The sequence below is a fragment of the Trachinotus anak genome, unplaced genomic scaffold (assembly GCF_046630095.1).
Source record: "Trachinotus anak isolate AG129_WGS33_773 ecotype Australia unplaced genomic scaffold, CSIRO_AGI_Tana_v1 ptg000008l, whole genome shotgun sequence".
Taxonomy (NCBI): domain Eukaryota; kingdom Metazoa; phylum Chordata; class Actinopteri; order Carangiformes; family Carangidae; genus Trachinotus; species Trachinotus anak.
Window position 1 is genome coordinate 23,665,002 of NW_027273859.1, and position 27,539 is coordinate 23,692,540.

At 41.0% G+C, this 27,539-nt stretch overlaps 2 protein-coding genes across 6 annotated transcripts in view; both read right to left on the bottom strand.

The window, feature by feature from the left end:
• Positions 1 to 18,608, bottom strand: part of kcnt1b (potassium sodium-activated channel subfamily T member 1b) — a 71,628-nt gene extending 53,020 nt beyond the window's left edge. For 2 of the 5 annotated variants that reach the window (XM_071483665.1, XM_071483664.1), the window contains exons 1-3: positions 17,360 to 18,608; positions 13,929 to 13,989; positions 12,970 to 13,140 (exon numbers count right to left, since the gene is read on the bottom strand). In XM_071483665.1, the coding sequence (XP_071339766.1) occupies positions 12,970 to 13,140; positions 13,929 to 13,989; positions 17,360 to 17,426 (299 nt within the window). In that variant the 5' untranslated portion in view covers positions 17,427 to 18,608. Of the gene's footprint in view, positions 1 to 1,048; positions 1,580 to 12,969; positions 13,141 to 13,928; positions 13,990 to 15,840; positions 17,074 to 17,359 lie in introns of those variants that run through there. The other 3 variants (XM_071483663.1, XM_071483662.1, XM_071483661.1) reach the window with 2 other exon arrangements.
• On the bottom strand, positions 17,220 to 26,424 carry LOC139624498 (kelch-like protein 20). Its single transcript, XM_071483666.1, has 8 exons — positions 26,230 to 26,424; positions 25,782 to 25,936; positions 24,442 to 24,625; positions 22,531 to 22,674; positions 21,887 to 22,020; positions 20,319 to 20,530; positions 19,446 to 19,552; positions 17,220 to 18,713 (listed from the first exon to the last, which is right to left on the bottom strand). Exons 1-8 carry the CDS (start codon positions 26,250 to 26,252, stop codon positions 18,656 to 18,658), a joined length of 1,017 nt encoding a protein of 338 aa, XP_071339767.1. The 5' UTR covers positions 26,253 to 26,424; the 3' UTR covers positions 17,220 to 18,655.
• Between the last annotated feature and the right edge of the window lie 1,115 nt (positions 26,425 to 27,539).

A 27,539-nucleotide genomic window follows, 5' to 3' on the forward strand; every position in this document is an offset into this window, starting at 1 on the left:
CAAATCACAGACATATCCCACAATAAATGCCACCGCAAATGTTCCATGTTTCAGTGAACAGATTTCACCAAAAAAATGTCGATGCTCTCCAATAAATATTACCAGGAGAAATATGTGTGGTAAATATTGAGATACGGCATTCACTGCACCACCAGCACATTGGCTGTGCATCGGTATCTGAAACACTGCCAAACAAAGAGACATTCAATGATTTCAGCCAAACCAACCCCATATTGTACATAAGAGTGCCAATCTGAAGCTCTCAAGTTCTTCTGTCTCTCTCTGGGGGAAAAAAAAAAAGTCTCCCTCAGTTGTTACAGGTTCAGCCCATGTCACACAAACCACGACCTAATTTGTCTACCAAATAGCAGGAGAGTGTCCTCACAATGGTGCAGATATGTGCTGAAATATAACATGTAGGTTTATCAAAATCTGAGGGTAAGTCAACATAATCAACCATGGTTTGCATTTTTATTTCCCCCATCAGTCTGGTTCCATCATATCAAACATGACCACATTTTTAAAGCAGTGGTGTTATAAAGATTTTCCCTACCCTATAAAAAAAAAAACAGGATTCATAAAACTGTAATGGGAATGCAGCATGCACTGAATTATGTAATCACTATACACTGCAGCCATTAAACGGATCTCAGTGATGCTGAGAGAAGCATGGTTGACGGCAGAAGCGTTTGCATTCATTCAGCTACAGTATCTGCCATGAAACAGACTCATAAACAGGCGCACTGGCTGCGTTGATGTTCAACCCCAATAGGGACGATATAGCATCTGGTGCGTAACGATTATGTCACTCACATCCCTATAAAATTCCCAGGGAAATATCATTTTAGGGATGAATACATTTAATGATAATGGAATATTGATCACGGCGTAACTTTTGCGTAAGGATAACTGCGAGCTAAGTCAGCCTACCAGGAGGACTGTATGCACCGTGCGCTCGCAGCATCATGTTATATCGCGGATGCTGCATGTGTACGAGCGAGCTGCATTCACAAACATGCCACTCTGGAGCCGATTTTGCGGCAGCTACCTTTGGCCGGCATCGCTCCCAAAAGAGCCCATGGTCCGGAGAGGGTTGGAGGGGTTGACCCAGGTGGGCTCTGGGGTTTTCTGTACATCGGTCTTGACGTCTGGGTCGATCTCTGAGGGCGAGGGCGTCAGCTTCGCGCCTGCCATGGTTCTCCTACCTCCCGAGAGTTACCTCCAGCAGAGAGCGGCCAATTTGTTCCCTCCTCCTGAAAGTCAGCACAGGCTCAGTCAGCGACCGACGCCGCCGGAAAACCGCATCCCCGTCTCACTGGCGCTGCACGAAGGCGGAGGGAGAGCGTCTCCCTCTCTGCCGCATCACCCGCTCCTCGGACTCACTGCGAGCAGCATCGGTTTGTCTCCTGGCTATGGAGCGCTCCTCCATCCCTGGTGGAAATGTGAGGTCCCCGTGTGTCTGTGAGATTCACACGTCGTCACGATGTAACGTCAAACGCTTGGCCAACCCAACGGGCTCCCCATCCATCTTACATAACTAACATGGTCAAATAAAATGATCCGCGCCAATCATTCACCTTCATCATGCCCATCAGTGCAGCGCCTGGTCTTCATTCCCGGAAGATGACTTCTGAAGACTTCTGAAATCAAATTCTATTGTCATCTATAAAGCTTCAGCTGTTGTTTTGGTTTTAACTGCGGGACAGGAGGCAAATACACAATAATGACAAACCACAGACAAATGAGCAGGTGGCCTCGACAAACACTCCATGGCCGGTTTGTATGGAAAAACACGGTGCACCTGGCGGACACCTTACATGAGATATAATATTGGAGTGTCTGTCAGTTAATTTCAGAAAACCAGATAGTTGAGTTTTTTTAGACAAGAAATATGCGGGATTTTCTTTAATGGACAATCTTCTGCTGCATAAACATACACTGATAAATGATAAATAATCATGTATCAATCAGCCATGTGATAAAATCTTTCAAAGCTTATTAACTGAGGAGATGGTGCACTTTTAAAGATCTAAGTGGATTTGCAGCAGTTTAAGTCTAAGCATACACAAACACATGTTTTTAGCTGATCTAGTTTGTCAGTGCGACTTTGAGGAGTTAACATTGATTCTCCTCCTGTTTTTAAATCCCACCTCTTAAAGCTCGCTTATCCTGTTTAGCTCACTAATGTTTCTTCATATTTATTTTGTGCAATTATATTTATTTTTATTTATTTTATACTGTTGTATTTTATGTCTTGTACTTGCATTTTATCTTTTACTGTGCGTGGTAAGGTGTCCTTGTGTGCCTTGGAAGGTGCCTATAAATAAAATGTATTATTATTATGATTCATAATTTAAAAGCTTGCAGAGCCAGGGCGCAAACACTAGATGTTCTCAAGATTTTCAATCTCAAAAGGACAACCACTCTGTGACATAGTGTCCTTTGCTTTGATTGATTCATCGTCAAGGAGAATTGAGCTACCACAGCACTCATAAGACAAAGAGCTGGGAGATGCCCTGTACACAGCACCAGTACCACTACCACAGCACTAACAGACCACAAACAGTCAGTTAAAATGACAGTGACATCCATTATCCACTGTTCATTAGTGTTCTCATCCATCTGACTCACGTGTGTTTGGACTGAAAAGTGGAATAAAGTGTAGCAGCTTCATAAAACATGTCTATGGGGGGAGAACATCACACAGATGGAACCGCGAACAACACGTCCCTGTGTGAGGTAAGAGTGTTAACCACTGAGCCGCTGTGCCTCCCACGTTCGCTTTAACAACAAGTCAACAGTTCACAAGCATTTATGATGCACCTCATGACGAATCCTGAAATGAACTTGTAACCTGAGATGGGTGAAGAGCTTGTTAGGGGCCTAGCAGGGGATTTCCACATCATCAGCCTGGACGCGGGCTGTAAAACAGGTCAGGTACACAAGGCAGGAGACAGGATAGTGAGTGGTTGAGTGGATAATGCTGAGGTTTCTCCTGTTTTCTGTTGTGAAAAAAAAAAAAAACAAACAAAAAAAAAAAAAACAAGACTAAATCAAATACTTGATTACCACACTTGTAAGCATGATTCAGATTTACATCTCATTTTCTCAAGATTAGGTTGGTATCAGCTCATACTCCACATGCATTCAGAACAGATATCAAAGATTAATGTTTCTCATTTCTGGGTCATCATCATCTCGTTGTTAAAGGCCTATTTACAGTGATGTGTTCATAGGATGCAGTTTATTTCTAATGCAGCCAGAGGAGCCACATGAGCTGAAGCCTCATTAGTAATGCATTTAGGAAACACATAATACACTCCACATTCATTCTTCATGGCATTTTGAGTTCAGCCTTCAGGAAGAACATTAAATTATCTGTTGATAGTAACCTTGGGATTAGAGGGGTGGGCCTGTGGATAGAGAGCTGTGTTTAATCCACAACTAGATAGGAAAATCTGGGAGGTGAAAGAAAAAAAAACAAAAACAAAACAAAAAAAAACAAAAAAACAGCTGATATGAAGATATATGTGAGGAAGCCACTTAATCCTGATTCTGTTCCTGTGAAGAAGCTTTGTGGTCCCTAGAGTAGAACAAATTATTGCTGATTTGCTTTAAAATGGTAGAGTGTGCAACTACAGTATTCAGTATATACATAACATTGACATTCATTTAAGTCAACATCCTTTGTATAAATAATGGTAAGGGCATTTTCCACCTCCACTCCTGCCCTAATTACCAAACAACATTATCCAGCAGTTAAAGCTGTAATGTATTTATGAAAACATGCTGCTCAATGAACATTATGGTATTATTTAATCATGAGAGCAAACAAATCTGCTCTGGAGGAAACTGTGTCTGTGCTCCGAATGCCCGTGGGTGTGGGGGACTGGTTTCCATTGATTACAAGGAAAGACTCAAAGTCATTAAAAAAGAAGGAAATTAAGGGATTGAGAATGAATATCAAAGATGGGGGGGGGGGGGTGCAGAGGGACTGATTTGAGCACAGAGACACGATGTGGTGAAGTAGAGAACTGCACAGTGTGAGTCATCTGCCAACAGCAATAGTATAAAAACATACTGTATGAGGAACAGGCATCAGGCAGTGCTGGCTTAATGCATTTTATATCTAATGACACAGATGGCAGTATAGCCCCGAGTTTTATCTCTCATGTGGTCGCACTGCAGTATCTTTGAACAAGCTGCTCAAAACCTTCTCATGCTTCAGGTACAGCACAGAAGCTGGGGAAAACAATAATACTAGAAAACCACAGTCAATATAGATGGTGGAGAATGTTCTAAGACTATTAGCCCACTTAGTGGTTTCAGATTCACAAAGAATATTTACATGCACTATATCTAAGTCAGGCCCTGGTATGTCCAATACATAAATATATTAAAATTGAACATCAGATTCTGCAAGAAGAGTAACTTCCTGCCACAGAGATGAAAAAGAGCAGATAAAGCAGGAAACCGAGTTTTGGGGACAGAGCTGATAGACAGAACACCATGTTGTACCATGGTGACACTGCTCTGACATTTTAAGTTGTACAGTGGCAGACAAAGTAATTGGAGCAATAAGGGCTTACTCAAAGAATAACAAGATTTATTTCATCTTCAATTCATGAAACAGGTTTGATATAGAGAGCTGCATGAAAAAGCGAGAGATCATATTTCCTTTTTTTCATGACTTCAATTTGTAAGCTACAGTCTGCCTGTGAGAACACACCAAAGGCAATGATAGAGCAGATAATTTAACAATGTTTTAGTGAGCAACCAGGCCTCTCAAGCATCGAAATCATTGGACGCACTTTGGCTCCATGCTCCTTGCTGCAGATGGGTGTTGAGAGCTGGAATAATACTTCCTCTGTCAAAACATATTAAGGCAGTGAGTTGGTGCTGCTGTGGGCGAGCTGTCTGCCTGTGCACAGCATAGCCAGAGAGGAGGAAGAAGTCTAGCCAGTGCCACTGGCAGGCTTACACACAGGCGCGCACACACGCAGCCCAAGCACCACATTCACAGAGATGCTTTTGCTTGCCGACTGCTGGTTTGCCAAAGGCTTTTTCGTGCAAAGAGGTTCAACTACCCATTCAATGGTCGCAACCTTATGTTCGCTTCCAAAAAAGGATGATTGTCTGACGGAAGGTTGAGTTGTTTAAAAGTGAGTCTGCCTGAGCTAATGGTTCATCTGGGAAGAAAAAAAAAAGTCTTAAAATTATCTGTGGGACTATTAAATGATGTAATGATGTAATGATGTAATGCTGAAGTGTAAATAAATACTACTTCAGCTTGTGCACTATTTCCTCATACTCTATGCCTCCAAATAAACTGCTGAATATGATTTTTTTTGGTTTGTTTTCTTTTTCTACATACAGCTACTATTTCCCTTTTAAACCTCTCTGAAAATGTGCAGGCACTTTTACTAGGCCACAATACTGACAAATAGGCCACGTTCAACAGTTTCATGAATAAAACAACTGCTCTCAACATGATGGTACGCCAAAAAGCAGTGATGATGCCGTTCTAGCCTTATTTGCATGTCATGGGAGAGTCAGCTCATGTGTTTATGGATGTAGAAAGAATTTTTTTTTAAGTAGTTGAAGAGCGCAAAAGTTCATAATTGATAGTAGCAGAAACTTTTCATCTTCTTCAGTAATAACTCACAGTCTAGTGTGTATTGATCCTTGTGTGGGGAAGTGTTTGAGTAATGGCCTGCTTTGTTACCATCTCCCAAAAAGGTAAGGTAAGGTTTTCTTTCTTAAATCAGAGAGGCTCACTTGGATCAAATTCTGTCTTTTTTGTCACTATATTTTATCATTTGACTCACAGTCTCTTACTGACAAGAATATATATCAGGTGAAGGAATTTCAGTGTAACTTTTAAATTCAAGGTCATAAGAAAATCATTAGTGAGGTGGTTATATAACCAAATAGAGCAGAAAAGTGAGCTCAAAAATGTGTCACTGGTATTTAATGCAGCTTTTAAGATCAGGAATACACAAAGTTACACTATATCAACATATTTCAATAGACAGTCAAGTGTTTTGTCATAGCAATGATATTATGTCAATACAGTACACAGCCCAGCTCTGCTTTTCAGGGAATTTCACAGCCTCACAGACAAGATCCATGAGCCAGCAACGCCTGCAGCTGATCAGAGTTATGCAAACTGTATGTCTTAAAATTCTCTGACATATACAAAAAGGTTAATACAGACATCAAGCATTTAGAAATTAGGCATATTTCATTATTCATTAAAAGCAGCAATGACAATGATGACTATTTAAATGAAGACAGAGGGAGATAAATGCTGGTGTCTCAGTAAACAGGCGAAAGGAGAAAAAAGAAAATCATCACTAGTGTGGCAGGCAGCTGAGTTATTTGAAGGCTGTTTCTGTGCTTGTTACTAAAATAATGCTGTAAATCCGTGATCAGTGAGCCACAGCAGCGATACTGATTATGAAACATTTTCCTGATTGTCTTGGCCAGGCAAAAATCAAACAGGCAAATACAGCACCACAGATTAAATCTCCTCATAGCTTTTAAGACTACACAAATGCCAGATTGAGACATTAATGAGTGATAATTAGTATTTCAGATTATTCTAATCAAGGCAAAAATGTGCGAATTATAAACTGTTTACGAAACCAAGCACTCGCTTTATAATTCTAATGCAGCTTCATTATTTAGGCCTTGCATATTTGATTGAATCTCTCTGAACTAGTGGAAGTAACTGTGCTCTGTGATTCCTGAATAATCCCCTATGTGATGCTGCATGTCTCTCTCACACACACACACACACACACACACACACACCCACAACACCGGAAACCACTCTGCAGTGCTGACAACCTCATCGAAATGTCTCCATCATCACAGCTGTTTATTTAAGTCTGACAACCCAACTCCACTGATGCTAATTAAGTTGGCAAGACAAAGGATGGAGGCTAAACAGCAAATGCGCAAGAGATTTTCCAGGCACAAAGATGCAATGGCCCAGAGGAGAAAGAAATTCTGAGAGGTAACAGAAATCCTATTCTTCTCTGAGCACTCCATCCCCTCTGATAATTTTCTCTATGCAGCGTACCTTTAATTGTCTGTCCCATCTGACCTATCCTTCTGAGAATGTGTGCTCAGCCACTATAATGTTTCAAATCATTTCATATGAAGACCAATAAAAGCCCTTTAGCAGAGCTGCATGCTTTTATTTTTTTAGGCTTAAGCACATTGTGCCACTTTCACTAATACCTCCAATGTGTTGACGGAGAAATAAATCTTAGTAAAAATTGCTGAAATGGAGCCCTGTCCAAATTGAGCTTTTCTGGGAAAGCAGTGCCTCGGCTCTCTCTCATTCTCACCGTTTATTTGGTCACATTCCAGTTTCTGCTCACTGAGTGCACAAATCCTCTGAGAAACTTGGATAACATGTTTGGGGCCTCATTGTGATGTTAAGAGTAATCCTTAAACTGTCAGCAAGTCAAAGACATACAGCCACTCTGCTGCTGATGAGAATCAGTGTAGCAGCCGTAAAGTGTTGCCCACCCACTCTGCTGATGGTGGTGACTAATACCACCTATGGTTTAAATTCAAGATCTGCTTGCTGAGTGGAACCGGTAACAACACCTGTTCAAGCATATAAGACATTTAGGTGAGATGACGCTGGGAAACTTGAAATGTGAAGAGATGTTATCATTACTAAGTTTAATTTACAGTACATGGAATTGTGGTAGGGGAACAGATCTTACTGCATGTCCACCTCCATGCAATTAAAGATGCACTATACCCTTCCCCCGCCGGGCATTTCTACCGTGATATAGCGTGAAACCGTTTCATCTGTAGTTGCTGCCATTAACAGCAATTTGTAAGACGATACCCTAAACTTACCATATCACAACAGCACATTTCCACTTACACAAACAAGACTTTAGTAGTTGTCACATATACAGATGTATGTGTGTCTTGTTGACACTGCTCTCTGTTTATACAGGAAATCAGGTAATTAAGAATTGCTATTCTAAATCTAAAATGAGCAGGGATTTGGAATTGCACCTGTAATGTGAACATAGCCTGAGAGCACTCTACTGTTAGTCCTCCATGACTTGTTAGACTTAATCATCCTCATCCCCATCATCACCTTAACATTGTCTGCCTCTTCTCTCTTTGGTCCTTTCTCCTCTTCCCTCCCTCCAACATCTCAACTATTTCATCCTCCTCTTTCCCTTCCTCAGGGTTTTTTGTGTTCCTTCTGCTCCTCACCTCCCCCTTAGTTCTCTCTCCTTAACTCTTTCAGATAGAAATCATCCAGGCATCAAATCCCAGCATTCCCTTCGGCCACAGAATCAGCTGCTGCCCGTATCAGTGCACAATTAACATCTCCTGACAATTTATTCCACTTGGAGGTTGGTTCAATAATATCTATCACGACAGAAACAATCTATACAAGACCTTCAAGAGATGCAACCCCTCTCTTCAGTTAAAAAAAAAAAATTAATGATTTCGAAAATTTACCATAAGTATACTGACAGGGGAACGTTGTATCAGAATCAATCTAGATCAGAAATTGATGTTTACACCCAGCTGTCATGATGGACATAATAGACTTTCACTGCAAGATGACTGTTGCTCGACATCAGAACATGCGTCAGTGCTGATTCACCATTCCAACCGCCACCATTTGACTCACAATGAAGTGTTAGAGTTGATTAAGTGACCAATTAACAATACTGACTCAGTCGACATTACTCCCATCAGCATACTGCCTTGATTAAAGGAGAAAAAACCCCAGGAAACAAGATTAGATATGCAGATGAAAGATAGATGGTAGCAATTTTCTCCCTGCTGCTCTTTCTGTTTTCAACCCTGTCGGCATGCATTAAAGTGTTTCGTGTTTCTATTTCTGACTTTGACTGAGGCTGCCCCCCCCTCTGCTGGCAGACAAACTGAGAAGTAAACCCACGTACTCACACTCGGATATATAATCAGACACTCACAGGCCCACACATACACACACACACACACACACCAGTGTGTCCATACTGAGAGCACATACACGAACACCTGCAGAGACAACACACACACACACACACACACACACACACACACACACACACACCCTTGTCAGACCCATGACTTCAGCGTGATTGCTCCTCTTCAGCGCCCACACAGCCAAGCCGTCATTACATCCCTCTGACACCCAACCCTGGAGATAATGACAGCCCCAGAGGAAGCCCCCCACCTCCTGCTGTCCACAGAAGCACATTGAACACCCACGTCTACAAAGAGATGAACAGAAATACAATGACACACAAAAGGGTTTATTGCCTGCCTTAACACTGTTGGGAGTGACACACATTGAGAACCTTGCATTTGCTCACAGACATACACACAGTGACAAATGCTTTGGTTTTGTAGTTTTGTGGAGATTTCAAGACATTAAAACATCACTAGAGTCAAGCAGGGTTAAGTAACACAAATGATCTGACAGGCTGTAAACAAACACACAGTTCAGCCATATTGTCTAAACTAGAAGTGGCTGGCAATGACAATATATACCGGTACACTCGATACATATGTCAGCTGGCAGAGAATCGGAACATCACCGTTCAAATGAAGTGCTAACAACTTGCAACCTGTCATGGGTGGGGTGGGGGGGTGGTTACTCAAGCAGGTTTGGCTTTGATCAGAAACCTCTACTTGGCTATTTCAAGCAGAAAACTTTTGGGAAGAACTGTGTTGGACTATTTTGGTCAATGTTGCACATCAATGAGTGGGACAACTTTATGGTGATATGGGATTTTAATGCGATTTTTCGCATTAATTTCATTAAGTACCTTGATTAATCAGATTACGACATTATTTAATCTATCAACAGATCCTTCATGCAAAATTCACTATATTGCAGTATACCAAACATACTGTACATATAGCACCACCCACTCCATTTTGAAAGTGAAACAAAGGTGCGAGTTCCTTCCTGATTCAAATTTGGCATTCTTTACCTAACATGTTTGTGCAAATTGACTAACACAGTGGACAGTAGTAACGACACTGATAACTTGGAAAAATCATCTTTGTAACAAGATGTTTGTGCATGTGAATGCTCTTTTCGCCACGCCCCTCTAGCAATGTTATTATTTTTATTGAATTATCACCGCCTGAGTCCTACAACCAAATGCCTTTTATTCCCATAGCCCACTATGACAGATGCAATGAAACAGATGCTAAAGGCCATCAGGGCAAGGAGGGGGTGTTCTGGCTCTCCCTCTAGGGGTTAATTTGTTTTGAGGGTTTACACTTGACGAGGCATCAGTACAGGAAATAATCTACATTACAACCATGAGCATGCAGAAGATCATCAACCACGAATAAGAGCGTAACTAAAGCCCAGTGACACCGTCTGCTTCCGTTTCCACTCCAGAGCTCAGAAACTGGCAGTTTCTGTCCAGTGACATAAGACGCTATCAACAGTGGTGTTTTCTTCTTCTCCATTCATTTCCTAAACACATATTGTGTGTATGTGTGTGTGTGTGTAAAGCTGCTGTTTACAGCTGTTATTTGTTGTGAAAAACAAAGGCTGCTGTGTTTTTGTCATGGCGGGATCTGGGAATTACATAGCCCTGAGACAAGACCTAGCATGCGCATAAATCCACACAAATGTGGACGCAAACACACACACTTAAGCATACATGCATTGGTAGCCCAGCAACAAGCCCTAATTGCCCTTTGGAAACTGAATAGTGATCAGCGAGACCTACTGGATGAAACCCGCACACAAAAAGGACAGAACCGCACATACACGCAAATATAATCTACACATGCAAAATCAAGCAGCCTGATTGCCATACTTCAGAATCTCAAAGTCTTGACACAATGCGCATGTTGTTGTCTATTAAAAAAAATACACCTAATGCTGTCATTATATTGACTGTATTTACATGTAATTAATATGTAGTGTAATCTATACCATTAAGCGTTACTTAAAATGTCTTCAGCTCAAACCATTTGTTTACCTTCATGTCAACAGTGCCGACAAAAAAAAACAAGGCATGTAGCTGAAAAACAAGGCCAAAAGCATCTGTCGTTGAATATGGAGAAATCACTGTATCCCTTTGGGAAAACACACAACCTAAAGTGTGGGCAGAAATGGCCAAATGCTGGACCACTGCTCTAAATGTTATGTGTAGACAAAAGGCCTTGCATTGATATAAAAACATACTGACAGCAGTTTACTGCAGGGAGCCAGGGATACAGAGGGGAGAGTGAACAAAAAGAAAAAGAAGGAGAGAGTATGGTGGCGAAACAGAATGTTGTCTTTACTTTCATATTAAATTTTTGGTTCGGTATAACGTTTAATCAGTGATGATACTCATTTTCTATACATACACAATACAGATCGATGAGCTAATCACAAAACACAAAAAGGTAACCACAGAAGGTTATCGACTCCTTGCTGAAATATGGCTGCAGCTGACAACCTACAGCCTGGGTTTGAGAGATAACATACACATCCTTTTCAGTGGTACTGTTAAAGGGACAACCAGGTATACATATCAACAATACAAACTTTAAAATAAAACCCCTTGGTAATGGCGCTATAATAGTCAGGGTTTGCAGGTTGATACAAAGAGGGCACTAATGAAAGCAGAGATTCTGTTTTAGATGTCAAACTGCAAATACTGTATCTGCACAGCAAAATAAAAACCAAGGGGTAACTTAAATTTTTGCATGAAATGACCCGTTCAGTCAAGCTGACCTCTGCCCTTTCTTTGTCCAGTTTCTTTATAAAGAAGCTCGCTGACCTCTCTCCTTAACACAACACTCTTGCCTTTTAAATCAACCATATGTTATATGTCAAACACCCTCAGGCTACTGATATTAATTGACAAGGGTTTGCAGCACAGTCTTAAGAAGATCCTTTAAATGTAAATTGGATTCAAGTTCTGTTAATTTTGAATTGAAAATGACTGACAAAGCAGTACTCTCCACAGTCTATGGTTCAATCCAAAGCTGCTTGCTTTAGAAAGAGTGATTGAGTTCAGCACCACGGAGAGCTCCGCTGGACTCAGCTATGGCTGAGGCTCAGCTAATTCTTCCCATCTTGGATGGCAAACAGCATCTATTGGTCTGTTGCTGCAACAGCAGCAGCAATTGAGCTCTTCAGAGACTCCCAAACACTCCAGCGTTCTAATGACTGTAACACCAGTCCAAGGGCCAAGGGAGGGGCTACTTCATGCTTAGTTCAGACCAAGAGAAGGTAATCTCATATCAACTGAACACTTTCATTAAAGCATCAAGAACACATCAACACTACTTGGGATGTACATTGCTTTTCCATGTTCATTTGATTGTGTTTTCTTATTTATTTGGGTAATTGTCCAAACGCAGTACCTGTTTTAGTGTCCATCCCTCTGAAAGTGAGGAAAGACTTGTTTCTAAAGTTACTTTGAACCAATGTGACACTTAAACTTGTAGGACAAAGTCAGCATTGAAGAGGCAGGAATACCAATTTCCCTGATGGTAGTAGTTCAAATTGTCCCCCAGCGCAATACAACAATAAAGTCTGCGTGAGGAGCAAGACTCTTACTTTTTCCCTACAAAACCTCTCACTCAATTGTTTCTATTTCCATTACTGTACCCACCTACACATCGAACCAACAGCTAAGCCCCGCCACATTCTCTAGGGGGTTGTTGTGAGAAGTCACTCTGGGCAATGCAGGAAAACAATAAGTCAAGTAGAAGTACATGATGCAGCTTGGGGAAAGCAGTGTAGTCTGTAACACTCAACATAAATGTAACTTCTGGAATGTGTGGACTATCATTAACCACTGACAACAGTGTTTCAAGTATCAAGGGAGATTTAAACATAAAGCAGATGTATGCATGCACACATACACACAAACACAAAGCCCTCCCTCCAGGAAAAGCCCTGGGCCGCCTCATACTGTACAGTAATAGTGTTCGTCATGCTACCTGTCATCATTCTGGAATGTCTGGTCCCCCAGCAGCAAGTCCCTGAAGCGGTAACGAGGTGGAAGAGGAGGCACCTCTGAATCCACGTCTGCCATCTTGAGAGCCGAGATGTCCAGAATAACACCCGAGTTGCTGCTGTTGTTCTTCTGCAGGGTCTCAGTGGAGGTCCTGCTGTACGAGGATGAGAGCAGCATCTGTGCATCAAGATTCCAGCTTTTGCACTGGTAGGCTAAGAGTGCCTGTTACATCACAATGGTTCATATTACAGTACAGTAATGCAGCGAATAAAAGGCAAATGAATGCAAAAACCCATTATCCAGAAGGCTGTGACATATGTTCTATTTATTTATTTAAGAAAAACCTACAGCAAGGAAAAAGTCCAATTTTCATCTGTTCCATATTGATTCCATGCAAATGTGGCATGCATTCACTGAAAAGGACAAGTGATAATGTTTGCATTCTGCCTTATCTGAGCAATGCAAACACTTGAATGAAGAGACTGGTCTGACTCCTAAGCTGTTCTATCTACATTGTCAAACACAGCTGGGGAAACAACTCAGATGATTTGTTTGCAAAACGAGGATCTGATTTTCTGAGTCAAAGCAAGTCATGCATGAAAGACTGAACCAGATGATGAGGATGATGTAGGCGAACTGTCCTATTTTACATGCATTTATTATTAAACTAAATCAAATCAACATGTACAATCACATACTTTATTCAAAAGGGAAAAACTAACATTTTTCCGCCACCAAAGTGGACACTGTCAGAACAGGTTATTTACAGAGACAAATACAAAAACACTATGCACCTACTTATAACAGTATGTGTGCATGCAAATGTGTGCGTCTACCGCTGACAGTATTGGCAACAAATCGGTGTGTGCATGTACATATATGTGTTCCTACCATGTCACTCAGTGTCACATGCAGGGGAATGAAGTGCTTCAGTAAAATTACCTGTCACCCTGGGAACTCGATGATCGGCGTGGAGGGCTCATGGCTGCCTCTTGTGGGGGGACTCGAGTGACAAACGTGAGCGAGAGAGAGAAAGTGAGGGATAAGACAGACGGGGAGAGAGTTTAAACATACTTATTTAAAATTCACCTATTAAGACTTGGTGGGGATGTAACATGATTACTTTCACGGCCTGTGTCGCAGCTTAACTCTGCTTAACTCAACTCGAGTTGAGCAAGCGTTCGTACGAAACGTGCTGCTCTTTAAAAAAGGAGTTGGATTACATGGACACACTTTAATGCAATGGTATGGTTTAATATTAATGTGTTCTCTGTCTTACACTTGCCCAACTGATGCTGTTTTATTATTTACAGTATATATTCTGTTAAAGTGGAAAGTAGCATTTCAGGTGGGTCAGTCATCTATTATCTACCTGTTTACTGAAGGCACTCTGGAATATGGGTTTTATTTTGTACAGCCATGGTTAGGAGGCATCCCCTTATCAAGCTGGTGTTAAACCCATTTTCTGCCAATAAAGCAAAAGAGGGAGAAGCCAGTTATGTCAGAAACAGGACACTGACATTTCTATCACACCTCTATGCACTGTATGAATGTGTAAGAATGTACACTCTTTCTTTTGATCGTGTATGTCTGTTCATCTTATTTTATAGATGGTTTTTACATGTTGAATCACATGCTGTTGGGATTGCTTTGATTTCCATCTAAAGTGTCTACAGAGAAAATAATAAGTAAGTAATACAAAGCTGTGTATTTGTGTGTGTGTGTGTGGTCATCATAGTACAGTGTGGGCAGCCCTGAGTGCGCTAACAGAACCCAGAGACATGCTCTGCTTGATTATCAGTGAAAGCAGAGAACCTCAGGGTGATGACAAATGAGTGTGTTGGAGAGGAGAAAGGAGCGGAGGAGAAGAGAGGTGCGGAAATAAAGAGGGTGACTGCAGAAGAGTAAAGAACCAGGTGACAAAATAAAAAAAACCAAAAGAGATTAGACTGCCCTGCCAGTACAATAAACCAAGTCCCCTGTGAAAATACAGAGACTGCAACCTTTGAAAGCGGACTTAATGGATGAAGCAAAGTGACCACAATAATAGCAGACAGAGTTGCTCCCGGTAAGAGACAGTCTCCTCTTAATGGAGAGAATTCCAGATTCCGACCAAAGAAAACAGATCAAGCGAGACAAAATACATGGCAGGGATAAAAATTGGTTTCTAAATAAATAAGAAGGCCCAGGGTGAGAATAAACAAACAAACAAACAAACAAACAAACAAACAAACAAACAAGGGAATCAAAACTGACTAATAAAGCATGTGAAATTATGCTTTCTTCAACTCTAATCTTGTAGTCTTGGAAGATTTCGTTGTGGTTACACAAAAATAAATTTACCATTTGCACAATGGTTTATCTCTGAAACACAAACCATTCAAAACAAAGTCTTGAAAAACTATTTCCATTGAAACATGCTGCACATTCACATTTAGTTACTACAATCATATTTCAGAGCCTTGTACTTTAACATAATTCTTAGGGGGACACCTTGCTAAAAAGTCTGCAAATGGATAAGAAGCTGACAATAAACTCCCATCTGAGCACCACTGCAAAACTAAGGACTGACGTTAGGCAATAATATCACAACATTTAGAAATACAGACAATGAAACAAAATTGTATCACAAGCTTTGTGACATAATTTCAAGTTATATCAAGTTGCGCGATATTAAGTCTTTGAGAGTTCACTTCAGAGTAACACAAACACAAACTCCCCTCGGCTTCAATGGCAACGTGAATGCCTACAGATAGATTATTTACTTATATAAAGTGAGAAGCTAAACTTAGACATGAGCACCACAACTTCAGGCGCAGGCTACACGGTTTGACTTCTTGCTAACTTCGTTTACCTGGCTGTGTTCCCGCTTCTGTCCGAGGTCCCATCATCGTAAACATGGGTTTGGTTTAGAAGACCTCCAAACACTGTCCACACAGCGCTGCCTGTGAGACAGAGGGTGTTTGCCATCAACGCGTCCCTGCGACGGCTCCGTCATCATTGGAAAATGGCAATTACAAGGGGGAGGGACGTCGACTGGACCGGTCAGGTGGCAAACAAGAGTCCAACGGAGTTAGCTTTGGGGTTCAGTTAAATTAAATCAATCCACTGTGGAGCCTCTTGGTGAGGAGATCACTGGATACGGGCAGGCTAGCTTGCTGCCAGCGCTACACAGCTGTCCAGGGGCTGGCAAGACGGGTTATTTAGGTTTATGAGAGAAATTAGTCCCGGTCCTCAGCTCTGATTGGCTAACACGCCTTCGAAACCGTTGAAATCGCACACCTGACGGTTAATTTAAATATCAATGCGCTAGACCCAAGAAACGCCAACCGATGCTGAAAGACTTCATTGTCGCTTAGCAACAACTTTGTTTGCTACTGTCGACGAACTACATCGCTCGGCGGAAGAACTGATAAACTTGATCTTCCATTTGCCTTCTGATCTTTTTTTTTTTTTTTTTTTTTTTTTTTTTTTATAAATCCGTAACCCTTTTCAGCTGCTCTTACTACATCGCAAAATCACCTAAAGTCACCTTGAGTCGCGCTTCTTGAGGCTTTCTCCGTTCCTGTCTCCTGACATTGGCCAGCGCAGCTAAAATAAGGACATCATGGAAGCGCGTTGTGTTCGCTGTCGGTTTGTTTCCATGTTTTCCTGCCAGCATCAGCATCCTCTTCCTCCCCGGGAAAGAGCAGGAGGAGGGCGCCCGTTTTTCAACCTGAAGTCACCCACGGGTGCCTCGCCATCTACTGGAGAACCTTCAAATAATTCGGTGTATACAGAGGAAGCTGATGCGTTTGAGGCTGTCAGGAAACTTCTCGTATTAAGGCTGTTTTTTGTTTTTTTTTTGTTTTGTTTTTCGTGAAATGGTTCAACCTGACAGCAGATGGGTTTGTGCACCCCATTTGCCAAATATAGTCACACTTGTCTGTGATTTCAAAGTTTCAAGACAATGGTTTTATGTGTAGACAAATAAAGACTCCTTCTGCCTTATAAGCATGGTTACATGGGCTTAAACGCTAGTGTCGATGACGTGCACGTAAACTATCCTCTTCAGTCAGAGTCATCTGGTGGTAGGAGGTTGAAAGTGCAACTTTTCTACCCCACTGTGTTGGCACTTGTGAATGAAGAGATTAACCATACTAGTCACTAAAAACATAATCTGACAGACAAGGCTTTAAATGGCCTGTTTAGACATTTACCTAAAAACACTGCACTGGAATTAGACCACAACAGTCCCCAAATAATGAATTATTTATTCATTTTTCTCATAACTTTACAATATCCAACATCAGTGATGGAGTATACACAACATGCAAAGTCTTCTTCACAGTATCTTACTAGGTAACATGTATTATTTTTCTGTTAAAACATACCTGGAGCAGCTCTGTCCTCTGCTATTTGCCTCACAACTGTCCCTCTCAAATTGAAAAAAATATTCATTTTGTGCTCGCAGTGGGACCAGTGGGAGAGACGTAGCTGGCTGGTGTGTGTCTCTCCGGAAAATCCGTGTTGCTCTACGTGCGTCGCTTGTGCTCAGCCTCTCCACATTTCAGCCTATTATTCTCCAGGGGAAAGAGCTCTGAGCGTCATCATTTTAAAGCCCACACAGCTACTTATGCTTTCCCATGCCAGCAGTCAGATCTCACTCACTGGCTTATCTCACTTGGATCTTTATTCCCACAGATTCCTTTTCCACAACTTGATCCAGTTGATTCAGTTATTTTACAACCCGTTCTGTTAATGTTTACCCAAACTAGATGATGAAATATGGGTAAATTTGTTAACACTGTACTGCTGTGGCTCATTTGCTGTAAAATGGCATCATGGAAATTCACAGAAGCTGAGGCACACGCTTAATATTAACATCTACATGTAAAAGAAACAGATCAACATCATTAAAAAAACAAACAAACAAAAAAATCATTACTCCATATTCCTTTTTAAAGGAGCCATAGTACATTCAGTAGACCTTTTGCACTTCCAACAGCCACCGTTTTTCACCTCTAAAGCATCCTTGTACAATATATCGAGGTTAAAAATTTCTTTTACATCCAGATCCTGAACTTTCTTTAACAAAATACCTGCATTAAATCCATGTTAACCTTCAATCCATATCTTTGCCTCATGCCTGCTACTCCACATTAATACTTAATAAATACAATCATGAATTAATATCACATCACAATATTCATAAGTGCCACTTGTGCACTATCCCTTAAAACACTAGATGACTGTGTCGTGTCTCACATTGTGATTATCTTTGTGTAATATAAGGTCACTACAATGTTCAGTCTGTACTTGAAGGCTGTTTATCCAAAATTTGATCTGCTCATAGGGGGGGGGTGCAACCTGAATTTATTTGCCATTGATTCATCTCAATAGAAGTGGTCTGTTATGTAAGCTAGAGACATAAAAAAGACAAAGACCCATAACTTTAATGGTATCCTGGTGGCCTCTAATGTGCATTAATGCTCACAGTCATTTTGTAGCAGCGGTTGCCAGCTTCGGCTAATGCAGGCACGTCTCATTTTGGATTGAGCTCCTTAATTATTCAGTCATTATAGTACATTACTTAAACCATATCACAATGTGTCCTGGAGCCCGGCGCACATCCATTAGCGCTATATCTCTCCTTTCTCCTGTTGATATAATTCGTGCATTGTCGAGACTCAGAACAGCACAGCCACTCTCCCTCCCGGGTGCTTGCTCTTCATGCTTCCAAAGTGTCTAAAAACAGATCGAGAGGGAAACAGTGCGACTCAGACAGTGAAGCACTCAGATTCAGTGAGCAGCCTGAAGGCGTATATAATATATAGAAGCTGTACATACAGCTAGTGCATGAATCACAAAGTGGCTCTATGTATTTGTCTGGCTGTAAGCAGCAGACTGTCTTGTTGATATAAAGTAATTTTTTTTGGTCCTTCCCTCTTTTTATTCATCACATCTTTTCAGAAAACACTGACCAAAGTGTTTTTTCCCTTTTTACAATGTCTGTACCACAATGCGTCCTGTGTAACTTTACACTGCGATTGTAAATCATTTAAATAATAGTATAATGATTCAAACTTTTTTTTCCTCATAAAGGATCTAATTATACATAATTTGATTTATATTTTCCAACTCACTCTTACTTAGTGGACCCTTCTCTGCTATAAAAATAAAACATGGTGTAGCTCCTACCCCTGTTTCCATGTAAATTGATTTCCACATTGTGGTTTGCTCCTGCTGATATGCACAATGGTGATTCAATTCATAGCCTTTTAAAGCGTAATGATGTTATGGCTTTTATATTTCCTGCAAAACCACATTAACAGGAAATAGAAACAGATGTATGTTCGCTTCTTTGGGCGTTATTTGAATGATGAGTGATTTTTTGGCAAAGTCCAGCAAAAACTAAAAAACAAACAAAACTCCACAGCAATGAGCACTGAGCAGCATCACACTGGTTTTTCCTCTTACCTCCATGTGTTGGTTTCATGGCTGTAAACTTCTATTGTTTTCAGATTGGTGACACCATCAGAGCCTCCCACAGCCAGCAAGGCACTGTTGAAGACTATGAGGGATGTCTGAGGCGTGACACACAACAGTAAGTGTTTTATTTTAAAAAACAAAAAGAAAACTATGAACAAATGAGTTTAAATAGAAGAGTTGATTTGATTTTTCTGACTATTGCTAACCAGTCCAGGGGTTTCCTTAAAGGGTAAACTGCGCCATCATATACTTTTGTAACACCATCAATTACAATACACAAAATACTATATGCTACCAATACAGCCCTGCCAACAACATGGCTCTGTGGTTGGAACTGTCGGTCACTTGATTCACCATTCTGGTCCAGACTGAAAGATCTCAACAGCCACTGGATGGATGAGGGAGGATGAAGCCTAACTAGCGACTTTCTAGTGCCACCGGCTGGGCAAAGTTTTCATTCATCCAGCAAAACCTCTCAACATTTAATTGTATTGATGCTTCATTTTTTTTTTTTTACTGTGGTGGCCTGATGATCATCCAGCATCACTATGAGGTTGGCATTTGGTCTATTGAGTGACATTTCTTTCTGAGAGACGAATGGATTGCCATGAAATTCAATACAGAAACTCAAAAAATTTAAATGAACCGATAATTACAATACAAAACAACAACAAAAAAACATTTAGACTGTGGAATCCAAATATAGTAACCAGACCCTAAGCATTTACTTAAATATCTTATGTCCTTTCCTCAGTCATATCTCTTCTCTCCTGTTTTTATCATTTGTATGTAAGTATACCCTGAATGTTAAATCAGAGTGGAGCCCTGGAATCTTATGTGTTACAATCATCCATTACTTACATTGTTTCTCTTGTGCCTCATGCGTTTCACAGGTGACCACCTCATGGTCTCAGGGTCAAACCTCTCAACAGCACAGAGCTCCAGGTTGAGTTCGTCTTTGCCCCCGGCCACGTAGATGTGTCCCAGGTACACGGTGCAGCCGGCGTTCTCCCTGGGACTCAGCATATGAGCACATATCAACCAGGTACCATCTATGGGGTTGTACCGCTCAACTGGAAAACATTTGGAGGAGAGCAGATGTCAGAGGCCATAGATACCATATATTACTCAACTACATACACTGCATGAGTAACAGTACCTTACAGGCAGCCAGTGTTTATATTTATACTCAAAAACGTCCAGGTTATATTGATCTATTACAATTTTAGATGTGCATGAAAAGCTGAAAGTGTCTGTCAGAAAGAGAGATCCTGATGATATGAATGTATTGGCTATTTTTAAATAAAAGTGTCTTTAAAATGATCCAGAAATACTGTAATTTTTCAATGGTTTTTCTAAAGCAGTCAATAGGAACCAAAAAAAGGTTGTGGGAATTTTAGTGATGTGCAATTCTCACAGACTAAAATAGTCAGTGACAAGTGGCAGCACAACATAACCCCTGTTTATCTTTGGCAAGGTCAAGGGGCTGAAAAATGTGTGTGTGTGTGTGTGTGTGTGTGTGTGTGTGTGTGTGTGTGTGTGCGTTTGTGTCCTTGGATTTGGTTGTGAACGTGGGATACAGGAGGAAAATGAAAGGTCCAGCTAGTTGTTATGTGCTGCCACACCTCAAAGAACTGTCAAAGAAAGCTGGGATTATTTCAAATGATGGTGGGAACAACTCAGTTTGCAAAATAACAGTTAACTATTTGCTGAGTAACTTTCCTGTATGAATAAAGAGATCAGTGTCACTTCACGTGCCTTTCATTTAGTATTCTTTACTTTGTATAATTTTTGCCCGTGGTACAAAGTCACATTAACACATAGAAACTCAACAGGCACTAAATATTAAAGGTCCCATATATCCACATTTTACACTTCTCCACTGTTTTATTTGAAGTGTTGATATCCATAGGAAGGTATACTTGCGGTTTTAAGTACCAAAAAAGATTATGAGTAGTTTTACATCTCCTCTCTCAGGCTTCTCTCTGGAGCTCCAGTAACAACAGGTCAGTCAGCCAATCAGAAGAGAGACTCTGAACCTTTCCTCTGATTGACTGGCTGTTTTCTGAGTGATTGAATAAAGTATAGCAGATTTCAGGTAAACACTCAGAGAAACCAAATCATGCAAAGTTGGATGGCGGGTCCAGGTTGGCTGGGCTTGGAACATGGCTGAGGGAAGTAACTGCTTTGTTGTGACATCACAAAATTACAAAAAGTCCTGATGGCTCATTTTAAGAATCAGTTTCTGAATACAGGCGGTGTGCATTTCCCTGTGGACTGAGAGCTTTGATACTTTCAGTATTAATATAGAACCTAGACCTGCTTTATAATCAAAAAACACATGGACATTTCACTTTATACAATAGGGGACCTTCAAACATATATAATAATAATAATAATAATAATAAATTTGTAATCATATCCCTCACCTGAGCTCAGAGCCATGTCACCATCATTCCCTCCGATCACATACAAGTGACCTCCCAGCACAGCAGCCACTGCTCCGGTGCGTCTGGTCAGCATCGGGGCCTGTTTGCTCCACGTGTTCATTTTTGGATCATACCTAGAACAACGACGTGAAGGTTAGCAGGACCAATTTAACAAATTGTGCGTCAATCATTCATATTCTTGCATAACTCAAATGAATCATTTCTTTTTTCTTTCCTCTGAGTCAGCCACTTCAGATTGCTCTCAAAGTGATGTGAAATGTCAGGTAATTAAGGTCATTATTACTTTCATTCTTGGTATAAGACACAGCCTACTCGTTCCACGATCATTTAATCTTCATTTTTAAGCGGATGTATGTTTTTGCTTATAGCACAAACAAGGAAACAGTAGCAGATAATGTTAGGAATGAGAGAAAAAAGAAAATCTGTGCTAAACATGTTCATCTTCTTTACAAAAACCTTTTGACTGGAGGATTTTATGGAGAAAATAATCAATACAAGTGTTAAAACTCAGTGTAGATGAGACGTCTTGACCACAGTCTCATTTGTTTACAGTGATTATAAAAGAGGAATCACCGTCAATTCTGTAAGATAATTATCTTCAGTAAGCACTTATGCTATAGTACCTCTCCACAGTGTTCATAGCAGTGATGCCATCATGTCCTCCAATAGCATAAAGGTATCCATCCATTGCCACCAGACACACTCCTCTGCGGGGGCTGCTCAAGGGTGCTACATCTGTACTCCAGCTGTCTGTGTCTGGGCTGTACCTGCCATGATGGAGGTCAAGGAGTGTTGGTGGGTAAAATCAGCTGCTGGTGATAACAACCTGAGTAGAGCCAACACGGATGCAAGCTTTCATAGAAAACATTTATTTTTCAAGTGGTTTGTTTTGTTTGATTGCCACTGTGTGCTTTGGGGAAACACACATAAACACACGTTCACACCGGAAGAAAGCATTTGGGCTGTGTGAACGTCTTTATAAACATCTGCCAGAGTGTTCCCTCCCCACTGGAAGCCCATCAGAAATTGTTTCCTCTTCTTTCAAGGCCATTAGAGGAAAACCCACATCCCACAAAACAACACTTTCCTCTAATTGGAAAAGTTTTTGCTTGAGTGACGTCAGAAATGTCACAACGGCGCTGTAACTACCCCTCAGAGATTAGGACCATTAACAGCAGATCAGTCGGGAGCAGGACATCCCCCTACTGGTCTGCAGCCAGCCGGGCATGATCATTATGGGGTTAGGTGGCTGGCATTCACTGAAGCAGTGACTGTGGGAATTGGGAACGGAGCCGGGTCCCCTGGAGACATCTGATACAGTAGGAGGAGAGGAAGTGGGACAAAATGTGCTATAGGAGTATACGTGACTTTATTTTTGACCTTCTCTGCCGATGAGGATTAATTACCCAGGCAACATGAGTAGATGAGGCTAATCTTAAAAAGTGTGAGTGGTCTGCTGCTCGTTAATAAAAATGGCTCAGGGTTGTATTTTGTGTTTAATGTCAAAAGGTCTTCATCTAATTTCTGCCTTAACGCTGACCTCTGTTGTTCAGTGATGTAAACAACAACAACAAATAAAAATGGATCCTTCTTTCCTCTAACAAATCTAGTGATAATGCACATGTATTTTAAAGAGCATGGTCAGTGGGGTAAATGGTCAGGTAACCAGGGCTGACATATATAGACAATCAACCACTTACGCTCACACCTACCACCAATTAACCTAACCTCCATGCAGTATACCCTGCATGCAAACAAATTCAACATGCAAACGCCCACAGGTTCAAACCCAGTCTTGCTGTGAGGGGATAGTGCTAACCACTGCACCACTGTGACGCCTTTTTTATCTTCTATATCTTATTTTGCTGCTGCTGCCATCTTTGTCAGGACGCCCAGGTGAAAAAGGTTTTTATTCTCACTGAGGCCCCTTTCCTGGTTAAATAAAATTGTACAGGCAATAAAGTGGGCCAGAGGTCTCTCCGTGTCCAATACCTTCCTAGTTTCGACCATAACCTTTGGTCAGCTACATGGCCTCATCTTCCACAGATCAACGTGAGAGGAATCCTCTGAAAGACCCTGACTGTCTCTGCAAAGAAGCTCTTACTTGTTAAGAGACAACTGGTATTTCAAACTATCTCCCCCTCCTCTAACGTGCTTACTTACACAAATTCACAACCAGCGTGAGGCAATGAAATGGTTCATTAGAGCTGTATCCAGCTTATACCAGAAAATCGACACAAACCAAAATAAACAATTTCAATTAAAACCACTCTTAAAGTCAGCAGTTTGATGTTTGGCTTAATAACTGGAACATGATATTCAAAGGAGCATGTGGTAAAATAAACCAAATCTGTTCAAATGAGGATGTGAGAGAGCTTCAAGCTTCGAGTGATAAAACCACAGGAGAAAATTTGAAGTTATTATATAGTGCAGACATTTCAAGATAAATATAGTTGCAGAATTAACTGTAAGACGACACACACAAATGCATACATTTTAATAAAGATATTTTGAAACTGTATACTGTCTCTCACCTCTCCACACTGCTGTAACATCGGATGTTGTCTTCTCCACCCACTGTGTAGATCTGGCCATCCAGTGTGCCCACAGCCACACTGCCTCGATTGTTGACCATGCGTGCTGCTGTTCGCCACTCGTTGTACTCAGGACAGAACTGCTCTACCAAACAGGATGGGTCGTCCTGGGTCCATCCCCCGACTATGGAAAACCAAAACAGGGCACTGATTATATGAATACAATTATCAGTCGAAACATATCTTCTGTCTCTTCAGGCCTATCTTTGTGCTGCTTCCATAAAAAGAAAATAAATCTCTTTCATTTGCTCCTGAAAGAATTTCCTAAAAAAGAAGAATCTTTAAACTACTTAAACTCTTAAAAAAAATAAAAAAAATATCACTGTCAAATCTCACACCAGGCTTCTTTTTTTAAATGCAGTAGAAACAGTAAACAAAGCAAACTTAGGCAAGGATCCAATAGTACTGGGCTGTTTTGAGTGGTTTCCATGGCGATCCTTGGCCGAAAGAGGAGTGATGAAAGTGGACACAAAATTGTGAGACAGCAAATTCACAGATGGATTGATGAACATCATGTCATATTGAAGAAGACTTGACACTAGTGATTGAGACAATAAACTCACAAGTTAAATGTTTACTGAGGTAATAAATCAAGTGAGAAGCAGGGCCATTTTCCCATAGACTTCAATAAAATCAGACTTGTTTTTGCAGCCAGTGGAGTTGCCCCCTGATGGTCGTTAGATAGAATGCAGGTTTAAGGTACTAGCGCATTGACTTCGCTTTTTAGACCTGGAGTCTACATAATATACATATCTAATGAAACATTCATTAGATATGAACAGAAGACCCTTTATATCACATGCTACTGCCCAGAACAGGCTGGAGCAATTACAGTAAAAGGTGAGACAGTGGTATAAGAGGCCACATGGCACAGGCTGACTCACTTCACGCTGACATATCTTGCTGGAACACTTGAGAAGAAGATCGCCTGCCCATCTCCTAACATAACAAAGTCTAAGCACCTGCTGTGAACGAGGTCACAATCAACTCATTTTAAACTACTTAACCATTGTGTGAGCTTCTCACATTTTAAGGCTTGTAATAAGGGACGTAAAATGGAAACCTGAAACTGAGATAAACCTGATGACATCATCATAGTGATTTAAAAGAAAGTTTCTAGTGGCTCTAAAGGTTACTCCTCATAATACCAGGTATCACATTGTAAAAGACAATTTGCTCTTTTTCTGAACTAAAACAGCAAAAACTTCTCTTCACAGTGAAGGCTCCATCTTAAAAACCAGAAATCTTCTTGTCAGAGCTGTATTAATGCAGGAACTGACCCACAAACATCATGTCAGTGGAGATGGCTTTGGGGGGACATTTGCTGAGCCGCCTGTGGAGGGAGAGGCGGGTTGACATGGGGCGATGGCGGGTGGACCCTCCTTTGCTCTTTTGGATCAGCATATGGTAGGTCTCTGGTTCCTCCAGGGCCGCCCTGCGACATACAGTCACAAGATGAAATTAAATAGATGTGAACAAATTATAGATTTTGAAGCCATGCCATACCATAATTTGTATATCTTATTTAGAAATAACTATGAAAGATTTGCACAATTTATTTTATTGATTACTTTATAAATATATAATGTGTACAATATAACCTCATCCTGTTTTCCCCAAGTGCCAATTATATTGCAGTAAGAACACAAAACATCTTAAAGTCCACTTTCCATCTCTTAAATGCGCTGTACCTACACTAAGGCTCTAAATTAGGATCAATACCCTTACCCTTGTTCATTGTACACTCCCATCTTTTATCTCCTCAGCACTTGTCCCACGATGTGCAATCAAGATTTCTGCTTGTGCCTCAATGCAGCACCTTTGTGTCGGGTCTGTGGTCTCCTCTGCTTTATCAGTACACACTGCTCTGTGTCCCGCAGTCTGCTGTAAAACTGCCGGTTTTCACTGGTTTCTGATCTGAATGACATTGTACTTGACTGCTCCAAGAATTTAAGCCCCCCCTCCCCCAGCAACAAAACCCCCACTCGCTCATCCACCCACCAACAAGTGATTCATCCCACCATCTCTTCCGCCTGAAACCCAAGAGTCCTCTTACATGCCCCTGTTTCCATTTGACAAACTGTCATGCCAAAGGAAATTGTTGGTTTCAATTTTAGGTGCAGAAAAGACTCCATTTAAGTTACTGTGTCACTGGTGTGAGTTTAGACCAGGGACAGGCAACCATGTGTCGCGGTGGGTCAAGAGTATGTCGAGTTTCACCTTCCTTTCCTTCATGCTAACGAACTTGAGTTGAAGGATTTATGTTTTTGTATATGTTCAGTGCATTTCTCGGCACATATTGGTTTACTGTAAGCTGATAGGCAGGGCTGGAGGGTGATTTTCATTTGTGTGGGTGCAAGTCAAAATTAAAATGTGTATCTACACATAAATTATACAGATTGTAAAGGCAAAATATCAACTTTTGGATCTCTGCAAATGTCCAGTGACTCAAATATAGTTCATCATTTGGACTCAATCATTTGCGAGCTAGCTGCCTCCCCTGGCAGCCAGCTCGCTGGCTGAGCCCATGGCCCACTGGGGCCAAGCTAGCCACCTCCCCCGCTATCTGCTATGCTAGCTCACCCTGTTTTTTTTTTTCATACAGGAGCCAGCAGTCCCACCGCAATTACTTTAGAAATTGCAGTTTCTAGTTTACTGTGAGCTTCTGCAGGTTTCAACTAATGCACATCTCACTGTCTAGGTTTTCATCAGTGCGTAGAAGATTGCAATGAAGACCAAGAGATTTGGTTAAAGCTCCTGAAAAAGCTGTATGCGTGTGGACTTTTAGTTAGGTTTTTTATTTTTTATTCTATTTATTTTTTTTAAATCAAACTATTCAAGAATGAACTTTCACATACAAACATACGAACTTCCACTTTGTGATGATGATTTGAAACTACACTATTACACTCACTTGATTATTGATCAAGTGTGTGATTCTCTATGTTACTGAATGCTTTTCAGGTAAAGAGGTTTCTTCTTTGTTGTACTGATGGTGCACTGTTGGTGTTGGCAGCTACATTCATCTTCACCATTTC